This window comes from Schistocerca piceifrons, chromosome 9 (genome assembly GCF_021461385.2).
Source record: "Schistocerca piceifrons isolate TAMUIC-IGC-003096 chromosome 9, iqSchPice1.1, whole genome shotgun sequence".
Taxonomy (NCBI): domain Eukaryota; kingdom Metazoa; phylum Arthropoda; class Insecta; order Orthoptera; family Acrididae; genus Schistocerca; species Schistocerca piceifrons.
The window spans coordinates 114,449,985-114,466,818 of NC_060146.1; the positions used below are offsets into that span (position 1 = coordinate 114,449,985).

The following is a 16,834-nucleotide window of genomic DNA, read 5'->3' on the forward strand; positions in this document are numbered from 1 at the left end:
TTTCACTTGGAGGAAGTGTATTTTCACGTGGGGGGGGGGGGGGGGGGGGGGAGTGCATTCTTATCTGGGAATTTTTTCTCTTGGCCATGTGTACACCCTGAAACAGCATTACTCTAATATTTCTACTTATCCTTCACTGTACAAAAAGTCACTCCATCAGTATTAGCCAAAATTTTTTAAAAACAAGACGAAACCTGACAGCCCATGCACGTTCCAACACCGGCTGCATGTGAGCAAAAATAGATTGCGGAATTGGGAAGCCGGCAACCAGAAGCAGATTTCCAGAATCAATTTTGAAGTGTTTACATGGCCTCCCAGAAGCGGTATTGGGAGATCAGTTTATGAAATCGAGTTTTGGGAGACCCATATAAATGTGGGGAGTATCTGCTGTCATCGACTGTAGAGATCACGTGACATGGGCTATGATTGGCTTACAAAAGCGCATCACAATCTCAATTTCAATGCTTCGGAAACTAATGTTCTGTGTTTGGTGGAATTCAACTACAGTGAAACCTCGCTTTTACACTTTTCAAGGGACTTCAAAAATTTGGTGTAAAATGTGGGAAATAATGTTTTAAACTGTAAAAGTTATATATAGGATACTCCCTTGCACTTTGTGTATGTTATACATACATAACTGTCATCAAAAGACTTGTCAGGGAATTTGTTTATTATCTAATGAAAGTTTATTATCAAATAAAAACTGCTGATGTAACTGAAACTGATAACTGCCTGAGAAGTAGGAATGTTTGACTTAATTTCATATGTCATATCCTATGTTTTTGAAAGCCTGCAGCTGTCATTCAGTATTTAAATAATGAAATACTGCACTAGTTACGTATTTTTTCATGCTTAGTACAACACATTTTGAGAATTTTTTCTCCTTATCAAATGCAAATATGTAAATAAGTGTTTTTTTTTAATGATGTTTGAATATGTGTTATTCTTTGTCTCTTCCACTGTAGTCGTCTTTTTAAGGTTATCAGGTACCGTGCCTCATCAGTCATGTAGAAAACCACACACTCACACAAACTATCACTCAAATTGTTTGTTTGTGTAACATCACAAAAAATACATATATAATACTGCACTTGACACCAAGAACAAATTGTCAAAACATGTTTTACTCAGCATGAATTAAATGCGTAACCGGCGCAGTGTTTTAACAAAAAACATTTGAGCAACACAAAGTGAATGACAGCGTCAGCTAGCGCTCCAAGTGGCCATATGCCGAAACATGCTAAATATGGTTTGACAAAGGTGTCACGACGATCACAACAAACACAAAACTGTGTTTGTGCAGTAGAGTGAGTTTGGAAATGGTTGTGATTGGTCCTGGTATCTTAATTTGAACGAGTTTCTCACATCAGCCAACATACCAAGTAGAGCTTGGCAGCAGCAGGAGATACGGCACGAATTGTTCCAACTTTTAAACGTTTACCGGTTTAAATCAGCTGAGTAGGGTGGCCTGGTGTCAAGAAACTTAAACACGTAACATTTGAAAACACTACTGGACAGCCAATATCGTGCTAGTGTCATTTTTTCTCCACAAACATTTTTTTCGTTATGCGTAAATCGCGGGAAAACTATAAATATGTTGACGCAAAATCAGGTGCAAATTAACATTGTGGGCATAGGAAATTTGACAGGCCTGATAAAAAAATGTCGTAAACAGCAGGAGAACGTTAATTCCGGGAACGTAAAAGTGGGGTTATACTGTATATACTTTCATAATACAAAAATATACAGTGTACATGTTGCTGTAAATCAGCAATCTTTCCAAAATTAATTCTGTTCTGTGATGAGGGCGGCTTTTGTTATGGCTGTACTGTTGGTGCACATGCTAAGAGATGACATTCTGCCAATATGATATACTTATCATCTTATATTTCAAAAACTGTTAGGTGAAAAAAAAATTGTTTTCTGTTGTATTCATTCGATAAGGAGCTAAATTTCTTTTCACTATCTGTCATCCCTACTGCGCTGTATCAAATTAAATAAAACATTGCACATAATTTTGAAGAGTTTGCAGAGGTAGAAATGCATTGCATAAACTTTGTGTATGGTTGGTTTTAGCTCGTACATTCAAGTGAATGAAATGTACCGAGTGATCAAAAAGTCAGTATAAATTTGGAAACTTAATAAACCACGGAATAATGTAGATAGAGAGGTAAAAATTGACACACTTGCTTGGAATGACATAGGGGTTTTATTACAACCACAAAAAAACATCCCATATTGCTAGCCGCGTGAAAGATCTCTTGCGCGTGTCGTTTGGTGATGGTGTGCTCAGCTGCCACTTCAGTCATGCTTGGTCTCCCAAGTTCCCAGACCTCAGTCCGTGCGATTATTGGCTTTGGGGTTACCTGAAGTCGCAAGTGTATCGTGATCGACCGACATCTCTAGGGATGCTGAAAAACAACATCCAACGCCAATGCCTCACCATAACTCCGGACATGTTTTACAGTGCTGTTCACAACATTATTCTTCGACTACAGCTATTGTTGAGGAATCATGGTAGACATATTGAGCATTTCCTGTAAAGAACATCATCTTTGCTTTGTCTTACTTTGTTATGCTAATTATTGCTATTCTGATCACATGAAGCACCATCTGTCGGACATTTTTTGAGCGTTTGAATTTTTTTTTTTGTTCGAATAAAACCCCATGTCATTCCAAACATGTGTGTCAAGTTGTACCTCTCTATCTACATTATTCCGTGATTTATTCAGTTCTCAAATTTATACTAACTTTTTGATCACCCAGTAAATAAGGTATCAGAATCTTAAATAAACGTAATAGCAAAATGATATCTTGCTACATTTTCAAGTTATTGGGTTTTATACCTGACCAGCAGGGGCTCGCGTGCAACACGCCCATTCCCATCCTTATGCATCACGAATCCTGTGGTCATAACAATTGTCATATATCATAAACGATTCATGATATCAAAACAAAGGTTTTTGCAAATGATAGCCTGCAATGAGGCACATATGTTGTATGATGAATACTCGAACCTTTTTTATTATTTACCAAGACCTGGAAGTAATTTGTCTGTCACAGTGAGAGGTTTGCAAAGCGGGACACATACAGATGTCCACAGCATTGTTGGAAAATCCAAACGGAGCACACATACATGCCCACAGCAGCAAAGGAGTTAAGATTGCAGTGAGCAGAGAACTGTAAAGATTTCAACGTGGATTGATGGAAATTTGTCGCCTGATGAAATGAATTGTGTTTCTCGGTATACCAATTAGATGGTAGTGCCTGACTACACTGTTATCCAGTTTAACAGCTGTTCAAAATGTTCACTGTGTCACAGACACAGGCCAGTGGAAGCAGTAATATGCTATGGGGGATATTCACCAGGACTCCATTGAATTTGTGGTAGCATTCAAACCACCATGACAACTGTGGACTAAATGAACATGCTTGATGTATTATCTGACAGCAGTGGCACCTTCCAACAAGATAACTCTGTCATGAGACCAGAATTGTGCTACAATGGTTTGAGGATCATGGTAGTGAACTCGTGTTGATGTCTTCGCCGCCAGATTCAGTGCATTTAATTTACAGGAATTGCATACCCTGTGCATTTGCATCTGGTGCCTCATACCTCTGCAAACCCACAGAGGACCTGTCAGTTCCATGCCATGCAGAATCATTGTTGTATTGCATTCCAAAGTTGGATCAGCACGCCACTGAGCATGAGGTCATTATGTTTTTTCATCAGTGTATTTTTACAAAATAAGGAAGTTTTGCAATTAATTTGAAATGCAGTTACAGTTGCAAAATGTAAAAACTTTGAGTGTGGTTAGCTGCAATGAGACAGATAAGCACAGATAACAGTGAGTGACTATATTTGTAACGACATCCTTTTTGTGTGGTGAAAGCAGGTTATTTACATGCTGTTTTATATTGACAGTGGTGGAAAATAAAATGAGAAAGAAAAGTGCGGCCAAATTCAAAAAGCAAAAATACTTCTTAAAAATAAAAATGAAAAAGCAATCTTTGGCACTAACTAAAAAAATGAGAGATATTTGTTTGAAAAAATAAAATGTAGTCATTCTCAAGCAGAGTGATCAATTTATCTATATGTTGTCTGGCTTTTGTAAGTGGTGCATTACACATATATTTCACTATCTTCTGAGAAGCTGCAAATCACTTTGTGAAGAGTTATCACCAGTGCTACAAAAATTAGAGATAAAAAAATACCCTGACAACAAAATGTCCCAGTTAATCTCATGTGTAACCAATAATAAAAGCTTTATGCAGGAGTCTTACGTAACTGTATTCGTAGTGCACTTGTAAATTACATAAATAAGCAATAAAATCTTTAGGGCATTTTCTAGCATCTCTTTTCCAATGATAATAGTGAAAATAATAAATGCTCTCATTCGAACAGGTATGGAAACAGAAGAAAGTGTGGGAGGGCTTCATAAAGTGCTGCCAGCGAACAAAGCCACAGAGCTTCCAAGTCCTACTGCAGCTACCACCCGCACAGCTGAGTGACGTTTTCCAAGTTTCACCCGACTTGAGACAACCTCTGCTTGCACACGTCACGGCCTTCACCGATAATCAGGTTAGTGATTTTTTTGAGGCCTAACAAGGCATTGTGATAGTTAGGTTTGGATAGTAACTGCAGCAAGCCACTTCGCAAACTTTTGGTAGATTTTATTATCCCGTTAGCCAGCATTAGAGTCACTGCGGGCTGTCTGCAATGGACAACCATTGGAACCTTATTCTGCAGGCCATCTGCAGATAGTCTCAGGGCTTGTGGTAACATCAGAGGATCCAGAAGCTTGCAAGATACACACTGTGAAAGTATCCGCTTTATGGCAATGTGGAATCATGGCTTTCAGGCATAGGAAGACAATTTTCTTTGTACAAACATTCTAAATAAGCAGTTCCGACACAAATCAGCTGTTACTACATAATCATCAGTTTTCAGAATTCATATTAATAAAGTGCCCCCTCCCTCAACACACACACACACACACACACACACACACACACACACACACACACAGATTTAAGTGTCTCAAATCATTTTTCCTTTCACTTTCTGGAACAGAAAAAGTCACACAGAGAAAGATCTGGTGAGTAGGTTGGACGTTCCAAAACGGCAATGTCATGCTTAGCCAAAAACAACTTGGCAGGTGACAGGTTCTTGGGCAACATTACTAAATACTTTCTCTCCTCATGTTAAATCTGTCGAACTGAATCCTGTCGATCTGTACAATATCAACAGCAACACGAATACTCGACCAACAGCTTTTTTGGATTAAACCTCCAATTTTTTCAATATTTTCATTTGTTGTTGACATTGAGGGTCTCCTAAATATGATTAATCTTAAGTCTCTTGTCATCCCTTTTTGAGCCATTTATATCACTCAAAAGTGGAACGCATGAAAGACATTAATCGTTGTGTCCTTGATTCAATAAAGAATGGGCCTCTGGTTCTTTGTGGTAGTCGTTTCAAGTTTCACTCAATATTTTGCATTAATCAGTTGCTCTTCGAAAAAATTTTCAGCAAGTTGTGGATACACAGTCCGATACAAATGAATGCCACTCTCTGAGTGAGGGGTCAGCAGGTGAATGGATAGTGGGAATGGAGAGGAGAGATGTGACATGACTCAGCAATGTAGGCCATCACCTAGAGGCCTGCACTGTTCACCTGTGGGTTTTTTTATTTTTTTAAATTTATTTTTTTTTAAGGTTATTTATTTATTTTTTTAAGGTTGGGTTATTATTTTGCCACACAAATGCACACACAGTCGTGTATTGTGTTTTAGCCTATTAATAACTACTTTGTTTTAAATATCCGTCAGTAACTGCCTTTGCCTTGAGTCCTCAGCTTCCATCCTATATTTGCATCAGATTACTCACCTGCCCAACCTTCACACCATGTTTCTTGGTCCATGTCTTTTCTCTGCCTTCTCAGCTGTCCATTGCCCTCTTTTACAACCCTTGCCCTCTCCGCCCTTTCCAACATTTCACCTGTTCGTTAAAAAGAAATTTAAATCCTGAGTGCTCAACATCTGGTATTATATTTTGTGCACTGTCTTTAACACCATCCCTTCCACCCCTACTCTGGCCCCCCTACTCCTTCCCCAGGCCAATTAAGGACCATATCAATATACCTGTTTGTTTATTTTTCCCTTAATCTTTCTCCAAAAGTCTACTTTTCTCAGAATGAGTTCTTTTCCTCCCATCTGACCATTTTACTCCAATTATTTTTCTCTTTTTAACATTATCCATTATGAATGAGGATAATGGTTGTTATGTTCGTCCAGTGGTAATTGGTAGCACTCAACTATATTTTTGCTTCTTTTTCTGTTTGTTTTATCTTCCCGAAAACCATTGAGTTTCTTTATTTCTAGCCTGAATTTGTCTCTGAGTAAGGTCTCTTGTTCAATCTGCATTTCTTCTAAGTTCTTTTTTGTCTTGCCACCCACCCACCCATTTTCTGTGTGTATATTCCAGTTTTGGAAGAATATACACTCCTGGAAATTGAAATAAGAACACCGTGAATTCATTGTCCCAGGAAGGGGAAACTTTATTGACACATTCCTGGGGTCAGATACATCACATGATCACACTGACAGAACCACAGGCACATAGACACAGGCAACAGAGCATGCACAATGTCGGCACTAGTACAGTGTATATCCACCTTTCGCAGCAATGCAGGCTGCTATTCTCCCATGGAGACGATCGTAGAGATGCTGGATGTAGTCCTGTGGAACGGCTTGCCATGCTATTTCCACCTGGCGCCTCAGTTGGACCAGCGTTCGTGCTGGACATGCAGAATGCGTGAGACGACGCTTCATCCAGTCCCAAACATGCTCAGTGGGGGACAGATCCGGAGATCTTGCTGGCCAGGGTAGTTGACTTACACCTTCTAGAGCACGTTGGGTGGCACAGGATACATGCGGACGTGCATTGTCCTGTTGGAACAGGAAGTTCCCTTGCCGGTCTAGGAATGGTAGAACGATGGGTTCGATGACGGTTTGGATGTACCGTGCACTATTCAGTGTCCCCTCGACGATCACCAGTGGTGTACGGCCAGTGTAGGAGATCGCTCCCCACACCATGATGCTGGGTGTTGGCCCTGTGTGCCTCGGTCGTATGCAGTCCTGATTGTGGCGCTCACCTGCACGGCGCCAAACACGCATACGACCATCATTGGCACCAAGGCAGAAGCGACTCTCATCGCTGAAGACGACACGTCTCCACTCGTCCCTCCATTCACACCTGTCGCGACACCACTGGAGGCGGGCTGCACGATGTTGGGGCGTGAGCGGAAGACGGCCTAACGGTGTGCGGGACCGTAGCCCAGCTTCATGGAGACGGTTGCGAATGGTCCTCGCCGATACCCCAGGAGCAACAGTGTCCCTAATTTGCTGGGAAGTGGCGGTGCGGTCCCCTACGGCACTGCGTAGGATCCTACGGTCTTGGCGTGCATCCGTGCGTCGCTGCGGTCCGGTCCCAGGTCGACGGGCACGTGCACCTTCTGCCGACCACTGGCGACAACATCGATGTACTGTGGAGACCTCACGCCCCACGTGTTGAGCAATTCGGCGGTACGTCCACCCGGCCTCCCGCATGCCCACTATACGCCCTCGCTCAAAGTCCGTCAACTGCACATACGGTTCACGTCCACGCTGTCGCGGCATGCTACCAGTGTTAAAGACTGCGATGGAGCTCCGTATGCCACGGCAAACTGGCTGACACTGACAGCGGCGGTGCACAAATGCTGCGCAGCTAGCGCTATTCGACGGCCAACACCGCGGTTCCTGGTGTGTCCGCTGTGCCATGCGTGTGGTCATTGCTTGTACAGCCCTCTCGCAGTGTCCGGAGCAAGTATGGTGGGTCTGACACACCGGTGTCAATGTGTTCTTTTTTCCATTTCCAGGAGTGTATGATTTTTTTTCCTTGTTAATCTGTCTTCGTTCTTACTCTCTAGATGTTCATAGAGTGTAGCATGTCTTTTCGTGATCTCATCTGCTGTTTTAGGGCAGAATAAGTATTATTAATCCCCCCCCCTCCAAACCCAATTGCCATCGGTGTTCTTGTCTGGACCTAATATTTTTCACAGAATTTTCATTTCTGTCTTTTCCAAATCTTCTAATGCCACTTTACATCCACATTAAAGTAGTGTTTCCAAGCCACAAAGCGTTTCTGATTTTATAACTATTACATTGTCTTAATGTAACAGCTTCAGAAAAACGTTGTTACTGTACCAATTTCTCACTTTCATATATGCTTTTTTTTTTATTCAGGTCTGATTTTAATTGCTTCATTTTTCACTTTTTATGTTTATATTTTCACCTAGATATTTAAAGTTGTATATATTCCTGATGTTACCGTATTCGGTTTTCAAAATTCTTGGCGAGTTGCTTTCATACAATATTTGTATATTTCCTTTTCAGCTGTCTCCATCAGGACTTCGTCTTATCTTTGCGTTCTCTAAGTTTTTTTACAAATCTTTTCAGTGTAGTTTTGAGTGATAAGGTAAAATGTATGCGACTCATCTTTTACTTGTTTCAGCGTGCTCACATCCCCAAATCCATTATGGATGTTCTCTTGGGCAGTAAGCGGACATCAAACGATGAGTATGACGTCGATACAGAAGCTGTAAGTGTACACAAACATGTAATGTTATCTTTATAGACTATGACAAAATAGATGTTGGATTGCACATCATTGTTCATATTTTTGACACTCTGTCCCTTCATTATTAGTTCTGAGAGCTTTTAAAGCCATTTTATGTACCTTTTATTGCTGTAAATCTTCTGTTACCAAGTAAATTAACTTGGCAACATTTCTTCATTTTTGTGCTTATTCTTGCTCTTGAGTTCCACTTGTGTGTCTAACATGTTAAAATGCAAGTTGTATTTGTTTAATCATCAGTATTTGAAATATTGAACAAACAGTTATTCCGTTTGTATGGTCGTGCTGTTTGTTGCAATGTTGTAAGTACAATTATGATCAATAAGGCAGAGGAATTCAGGTGAGGTAAATGCAGACAAATAAACAAAATTTTTGAATTAAGGGTTCATTTCATATATGGGACAGCATACAATAACAGCTAAAATCATGCGATACCAGTTTCAGGATGTGTGATGCAGTATTTGGAATATATACATAAGACATTTCTTCTTACTGTTCAACTGTTTGTGGATTTCATTGCTTAGCCTACCATGTTCCTTGGATGAGGATTTCCCTGTTTTACTGGGACCCCTGCAACTGTTACCTTGAAATCAACAAGGAGCATGTAATTGTTATTTCTCCTTCTCCTTAATAGCCAGCTGTTCATGTGAACTAGATCAAAGAATATATTCAGGTACCTTTTTTTTTTTTCTTTTTTTTTTTTCCATCCAGGTTGAATTTTCTAATATCCAAGCACAGAATAAATTGACATAGCCCAATGTACACATTGTAGATCATCACAGAGTGTGGACAAAATATCATTTTGTATTCTTTTTCATTCCTGAAAAGCCTCTTCTTTTCGCCTTCTGGTTTGGCTCTAACATACATTGACAAAATGTTGACTACTATGATGTCAAACCAGAACCAGGAGACTACTGACAACTGTGTACCATCTGCTGTTGCTACCTTTTCTTCCATGCCGTCTTGATCATTCTTCTTCATTTCTGCCCCCTTAGGTAAAATGCAACAAGGTAGTTGATTGGTCTGGACTCACCCTAGTAATCATATGTCTTGCTTGTGCAAAAACCTTTCCAAGGGTACACGAGTGATCCAGTTACTTGAAAATAACTTGTCACTCGCACGTCATGAGACTGGTTGTGTAAGACGCACAATAGTATTGCTGCTAGCTCCTAGATCCACAGTGCCAGGTATTGAAACAGTACTCTGAGCTCTAGTGTAAATTTCATAATTGTGGCTGAATAATCTGTTAACCCACAGATAAGAATTCTTGTTTTCGGTATTTGCCACAGTGTTTCACGCTGTCGGTCTGCTGTGGGCAGATTTTGAACAGTTTGTCACAGTTGAGTTCACTAGTGGGGACTAGATTCCTGTTGTCACAGAAAAGTATGAAATGTTTTATTTCTTTCCAGCTGTTAAAACTAATTATGTCGCTCACAGCAGGGTGGCAAAGATCTTTACACCAATACTGTCTTGTTGCTGGGAGTTTAATAACAGACTTAAACAAGGCCGCACCAAAAAATTGTTCAGTTTTGTCTGCACTAACATTTACACATTTATTGGGTTGCGTAACAAGTAAGATTGTTTGAGTATGTACTGCATGATGTCTTTAGTAAAGAAATATTGGAAATATTCTACTGGATGATGATAGGAAAAACTCTGCTAATAGCTGAAGTGTCGAGTTCCAATATTTCCTGAGGGAGAACAGTGTTTCCGTTGAATTTCATTGCACCATCCCTTCTGTCAAATGCCCTGTGATTCTATGTATTGTGGGTTTCCCCACCTTAGTTGAAGGTTTTGTATTTTGTTGCAGTACTGTAATCCTATCTGCAAGAGGAATGTTGTCAAGGCTACAATCATCAGTAGGCCTGATCTTGCTGTCATCTTTGGTTTCTGATGTCACAGTTATCTTTTCTCTTGTATTATAACTCTTATATCTAATATCGTCACTATCTGACAACAAAAAACAAGATTACCCATTTTTGCAGATTTCTATAGACATTGTTTTGTCATCTGACATATCAGGAGGCTTTAGGACGAAGATCGTGTAATACTTCATAACAACAAACTGTTTAAAATGAGTGTGACATCACAACTGTTTACATTTCTAACATGCCACGGCAAAATATTGCGAATGGTGGTTTGAGAAGCATTACATTCAAAGTAAATTTCCTTCAACGCAAGATGAATTATGTTGTGTATGAGAGTGTGCGATAAATTTCTTAAATCGTGGAGTGTTTTAATCTCATTCAAAACTTCACTCTTTGAGGACCGATTTTGGACGCAGTAGACAAGCCCTCTGTGCCATTATTTAAAACTTACCAGCACATTTGTGTTTGATTTGTCTTGAATTGTCATAACTGCAGAGTTGCTGTGTTTGTCTCTTTCAGAGGTCACCCTCAGACTTGACAATTGACATCAAAGAAGAGCCAGAGGACTACAACAGCAGGTCAGAACCGGCACCCCCTGGGTTGGAATAGTGGTCAGCTCATGGTCCGATTTTCGGATCTGAAGTTTATCCAAACTCTTATTAGGGCCCTTGTGGGGACACTACTGCCATGATATGGTAAAAAAAGGATTCGGATGAATGTGAATGGAGGCAGTCTGCTGTGTGAACTGTGCTCAAGATGGGAATAAGATAAATGAGGCAGGAAATTCAGGAATTACAACAAAGCAAAAGTGGTAATTGTGGACAGTTGGTGACAGTGCCAACACATACTGGAAAGATGACACGGCTTTTACTCATAATGGTGGACAGATGTGTAATGGTGTGTGTTGACACTGTTGTAGTTCTTGTTGCCGCTGTTGTCCAATATTAATTGCATAGTTGTATGAAGGAATTTTTGTGTCAAGAATGCTGGTCATGTTTCAGTGTTAAATCAGTTACACTGATAAAATTCTATGTAAATATTTAATGTAAATATTGTCATACAATATGACTTGAATATTTTTCTTGTTTTAACTGTGTCAGTGTTTATTGCACAGTCATTGTCATTTATATGTAACATGCAAATACACAGTGTACAAAATTGACATAGAAGAATATATATTAAAATGTTGAAGTTGGATGACAATGTTGGATAGGTCAGTCTTCATTCATTCATTTTCATATGGTGCTCTGCAAATTCCATTATGAAGGAGATCCTTAAAGGATGTTGGACGAACTGTATAATTCTTCAAACAAATGTATTGCACAGTTGCCATCACTCATGCGACCAAACCTAGAACATTGTTTCAAGTTTGTGGGACCCGTACCAGATAGGACTAACGGGATATTAAATGTAAAAAAAGAACGGCAGCACAAATGTTCACAGGTTTATTTAATCTGTGGGAGAGTATCAGAGAGATACTGGAGGAAGTGAACTGGCAGACTCTTGAAGACAGATGTAAACTATCCCAAAAAAGCCCATTAACAAAGTTTCAACAACCAGCTTTAAATGGTTGCTCTACAGATATACTACAACCCCCTACGTGTCACACACATACGTATTGTTAGAATAAGATTAGAATAATTACTGCATGCACAGAGACATTCAGTCAATCATTCTTCCCATGCTACATATGTGAATGGAACAGGAAGAAACCCAAATAACTAGTAAAATAGGATGTACCCTCTGCTACCATGCACCTCACAGTGGTTTGCAGATAATAGATGTAGACAGTCATAGGTTCATTCACCTATGAGGAAATTATTCTGTAACATAGCTCACTTCCAAGTGAATTAAATGTTTCTTGAGACCTACCATGATTTCAGTGACTGTCTCTGGGAAGAACATTTACTGCTTTTCATTTACTACTACTTGGAGCTTACACAAAGTCTGCACAATACAGGATGTCTCATAGAACAACACTAATTGAAAAATAATTGTATTAAAAATACTTTCAGTCCAAGTCATTGTTGCAACATAGCATTTTCTCCTTGTCTGTTCTTTTAAGGCATCTATCCAAACCCCCATCCCCTCCCCAGCAGCAGCCAGTATGTGTGGCCCGCACCCGTTGGCCAAAGTTGGCTGGTGGGGACCCTTAAATCTGTGTCGTGTGAGTTTACCAGCCTTGCTGGCTTTCGGCCGAGCCTGGGTGTGACAGTAGTGAGGTGGACCTTCATAAGCTTGGCTGGGTCTGAGCACAATGTACAGATGGTGGATGGCTACAAGTAAAGAATAGAAATTCCCCAAAAGGGTTCTGGTGCTTGACCCAGCTTTTTATGTATGTATGTATGTATGTCAGACTGCTGAAAGTATCATGTTGCAGCTATGGAATATCACTCATAAATACTACTGGGGAAAGTACTAAAATTGAATCTGATGGACCTATGTAGTTAGTAAGGATATCAAATTTTATGTCACAAGATTGATGTAGCACCGCACAACACTGTACGTTCTCTAGTTTTGTGCAGATAACAAGACAAATGTACAAACAATGTTATAACAAATGTAGAAAGAAATATGTGTGGAATATGGCTTTACTGTATATCAGATTGCGAAGGGATATTGTTAAATGCGAACAACACAAATACATTAGAATTACTACTGATACTCATATTAAAGTTTTCGGATCACAACTCTGTGTAATTGTGATTCAGCTTCCTGTCCCTCTTTACAAATGTTGATGGAGCTTTTGTGAGCTTTATCAATCTAGTTGCTAGTGTTTTTAATAAGTTATGTGATTGTGTGGTGCCCGTTCTTTTGAACATGTCCGAAATCTCAGACATCGTGCGGAATCCACAGCTATGATGCCAAACATTCATATAATTCTTCTCAGTGAACAATAAATCCACAACCTTCAGTGCAGATGCACATATCCAAAAAATTAGTGAGCATGGGGCGTGAACAGGGACTGCAGATAGTTGGCACCAGGCGGGAACATGATTTAGGTGCGTGCTGAGATAGTTTGCACATTTCCAATAAACACTGTGTTTGGATGGCACAGTGGTTAAGACTGCTGCATAGAAAGCAGGAGATCCCAGCTTCAAGTTCTGGTCTGGCACATATTTTCACTCATCACTGCTGATTCCATGTGAAGTCCTGACGCAGTGGATATCATTAGTTCCTTCCCTTTCCTTTTCTTTCCTTTCCCTCGTCCCCCAACCACTTTCAATTACATAATTTTTAATAAGTATTTCCTGAAAGTATTAAGAGACACAAGGAGAAACCAAGCAGCAGTAATCATAGACGTTTCTATTAGTGGTTCACACATGACCTCAAAGAATTAATAACTTAGGTAATGCATCCCTGACAAATCGAAGAACATTGAAGAAGACAGAGTTCATTACCTTCAACGAAAGAGAAGGTTCGAAACTGAAATTAAAGAAACAGAAACAAAAGGCAAATGATAACATCAATAACTATAATTCAGATTGCAAAACAAATGCAATGCTGATTAGAGAGTTACAAAGTCATAACTCTGTAATACCAGTAGAACTATTTGTGATACTAACAACTATAAATCAGACACTAATAAACATCTAGAAAATAGATAGTTATTCATATCTTGTAACAACCATCAAACATTGAAGTGAACATAAGCTGCTGCCACTGATGTTGCAGTAGCTATAGGAAAATGCAGCTACTCAGAGTTGGAAGATTTGTAAGCTCTACACTTACAAATAGCATGTATTACGTAAGAAGTCAGAAAATGTTAATAAAACAAGGTTTTTGTGTTAAAAAAAAAAAAAAAAAAAAGGTGTTTTGAATTGCACGGCTGGGGATCAGAAGATAGAACTAATAGAACCCTGGCCTTGACCTTCTGCCACATTGCAACAGATAGTCGAGACTCTGCTATAGTTGTCCCTCGACATAAAAAATTAGACAAGTCATAAGGTAATAACTACTGTACAGTTCGTATATTAATTATCATTCAGGGAAAATTCATCTATACTGAAATCTATTGAAAGTGTTTTGACAATACTTGGTGCCTTTGAATCAAACTCAGCTGCTAATGCCCTGCTAATTGATCTGAACCAGGCATTTGACTGTGTGTGTCATCAAATTGTAACAGATAAACTGAGGTACAATGGCGTTCAGGATTCAGAACTCTTGTATAGAATCATATCTTGACAGTAGGAAGCAGAATGTACACTTTAATGATACATGCTCTGGATTCCTAAATATTTCAGGAGATGTGGTTCTATGCTGGCTCCCTCACTGTTTATAATTTATACTGATGTCCTACCTAATATGATGTCATGAAATATATTCTGTATGCTGATGATGCCATTAACTGCAACTGGTAATGACAGAGAGAACCTAAATGAACAAAAAGCCAACTAAAGAATTTCCAGTACCTGGTCTGAAGAATTAGCCTGAAAAGTGTAATTTTTAGTTTATGCTATACTAACAATTGTCAGACTTATTTTTTTTTTAATTTATTTGCTAGCTGACAAACCCACCATTTCTTGGGTATTCATTTTGCCAATTTTCCATTAGAAGCAATAACAAAAAATGAACTGTGTTTGTATAGTGAAGTACCAAAAAAATTTCATTTCCATTTATTCGTGAACACACATTTGAAATTATGAAGCAGTCATACAAAGAATTATGCATAATGTACAAATTTCCAAGTACAGTATCCAAATTAAGAAACAGTACACCATACAGTTTCTGTATGCTGTGTGCGTCTGCTTCATGTGTGTACAACGCAATTTTGTAAACGTGTCAATGCCTCTTCATAGATGGACAGGGTGATTTCCCCCCCCCCCCCCCCCCCCCCCCCCCCCGCTGGGTACAAACTCTAGGGATTGATCAATAAGAGGAAATGTAACAAAAAAGGTCTAATGAACTTATGTCTGGAAATGCATTTTTCCATGCTAGAGACCATTTATTCAGTCATACTTTGTTACAGAGGCTGTGGTCTTCTGCAGTTACAGTATGCATGGTTTCCTAGTAGAGGGTGGTACTGTTCCTCATGTCATGTCCTAATGCCCTCTGAGTCACTTCTCTTCCTGACTCACCTTGTAGTGCATGATACAGCATTGTACACAATGGTTCCATATTTGAATCGAGAGCTCATTGATATGGTACTTACTTACGAAAAAGCAAATGGCAACAGGTAGCAGGCAGCAAGGTTGTATCAGGAGACCTATCCACGCCAACAACCACCACAGCGTTCAATTTTTGCGACAGTGTTTTGCCATTATAAAGGACGTACCCGAAGTGTTCAGACACCAGACTTGAAGAAAAGAGTGATCAGCAATATGGAAGGCAACTGCAATGTCAGTACCAGGCAGTTGGCCCTCCAGTACAGGGTAAGCCAGACGACAGTGTGGAACATTTTCCATGACAATTGTTGCTACCCTTATCACTTACAGTGTATGCAGTGCTTACTAGCAACAGATTTTCCACGTCGGGAGCAGTTTTATCACTGGTTTCTTCACCAGGCAACCACTATTCTGGGATTTGTGTCATCCATCCTATTCACTTTACGCGGAGTGGTATCTTCAACTTTCATAAATGTTATCTGTGGGATAGTATGCAGAACCCGCATGGTATGGTGATAGCAAATCATCAGCATTGGTGCAGTCGGAATGTGTGGGCTGGGATAATTGGCGTCCGTTTTTTGGCACCACTCTTCCTTCCACATTGCATAACGGACCAGAACTATAGGCGTTTCTTCTAGGTGACTTTGTCTCCCCTGCTGGAAGAAGTGACATTGATGTTTCAAGGGGTTATGTGGCTGCTAAATGATGGTGCTTCAGCCCATTTTGCCATTAACGTCCAGACACATCTCAGTCGTGTCTTCCTTGATTGACGGATTGGATGAGGCGGTTTAGTTGCATGACCTGCTCGTTCACCAGAACTCAACTTATGAGACTTCTGGTTATAGCGTCATCTCAAAAGTGTCGTGTATGCATAGCCCATTCCAGATGTGTAGACACTGGACCAGTGTATTTATGCTGTGTATGACACTTTTCAGATGGAGCCTAGCCAATGTAAACACATGCCACAGCATGTACATACATGTGTTGGGACACATGAAAACCATTTACAACACATACTGTAATTGTGGTTGCATGGTACAGTGCATATTATTTTGTGGTCTCTGTAAGAACATATGATTGAATAAATGGTCTCTAGCATGGAAACCACGCATTTCTGGACATAAGTTCATTAGACCTTTTTTGTCCTGTAACCTCTCATTGATCAATCCCTGGAGTTTGTACACA

At 39.8% G+C, this 16,834-nt stretch overlaps 2 protein-coding genes across 2 annotated transcripts in view; one reads left to right on the forward strand and one right to left on the reverse strand.

Annotated features, from left to right (window-relative positions):
• The window catches only part of LOC124717129 (symplekin), a 126,148-nt gene extending 114,413 nt beyond the window's left edge, over positions 1-11,735 (forward strand). The window contains exons 19-21 of the mRNA XM_047243866.1: positions 4,406-4,582; positions 8,554-8,640; positions 11,064-11,735. Coding sequence (XP_047099822.1) covers positions 4,406-4,582; positions 8,554-8,640; positions 11,064-11,153 — 354 coding nt within the window. The 3' untranslated portion in view covers positions 11,154-11,735. The remainder of the gene's footprint in view (positions 1-4,405; positions 4,583-8,553; positions 8,641-11,063) is intronic.
• A 56-nt stretch (positions 11,736-11,791) lies between these two features.
• The window catches only part of LOC124717130 (poly [ADP-ribose] polymerase tankyrase-2-like), an 83,515-nt gene continuing 78,472 nt past the window's right edge, over positions 11,792-16,834 (reverse strand). The window contains exon 4 of the mRNA XM_047243867.1: positions 11,792-11,894. Coding sequence (XP_047099823.1) covers positions 11,881-11,894 — 14 coding nt within the window. The 3' untranslated portion in view covers positions 11,792-11,880. The remainder of the gene's footprint in view (positions 11,895-16,834) is intronic.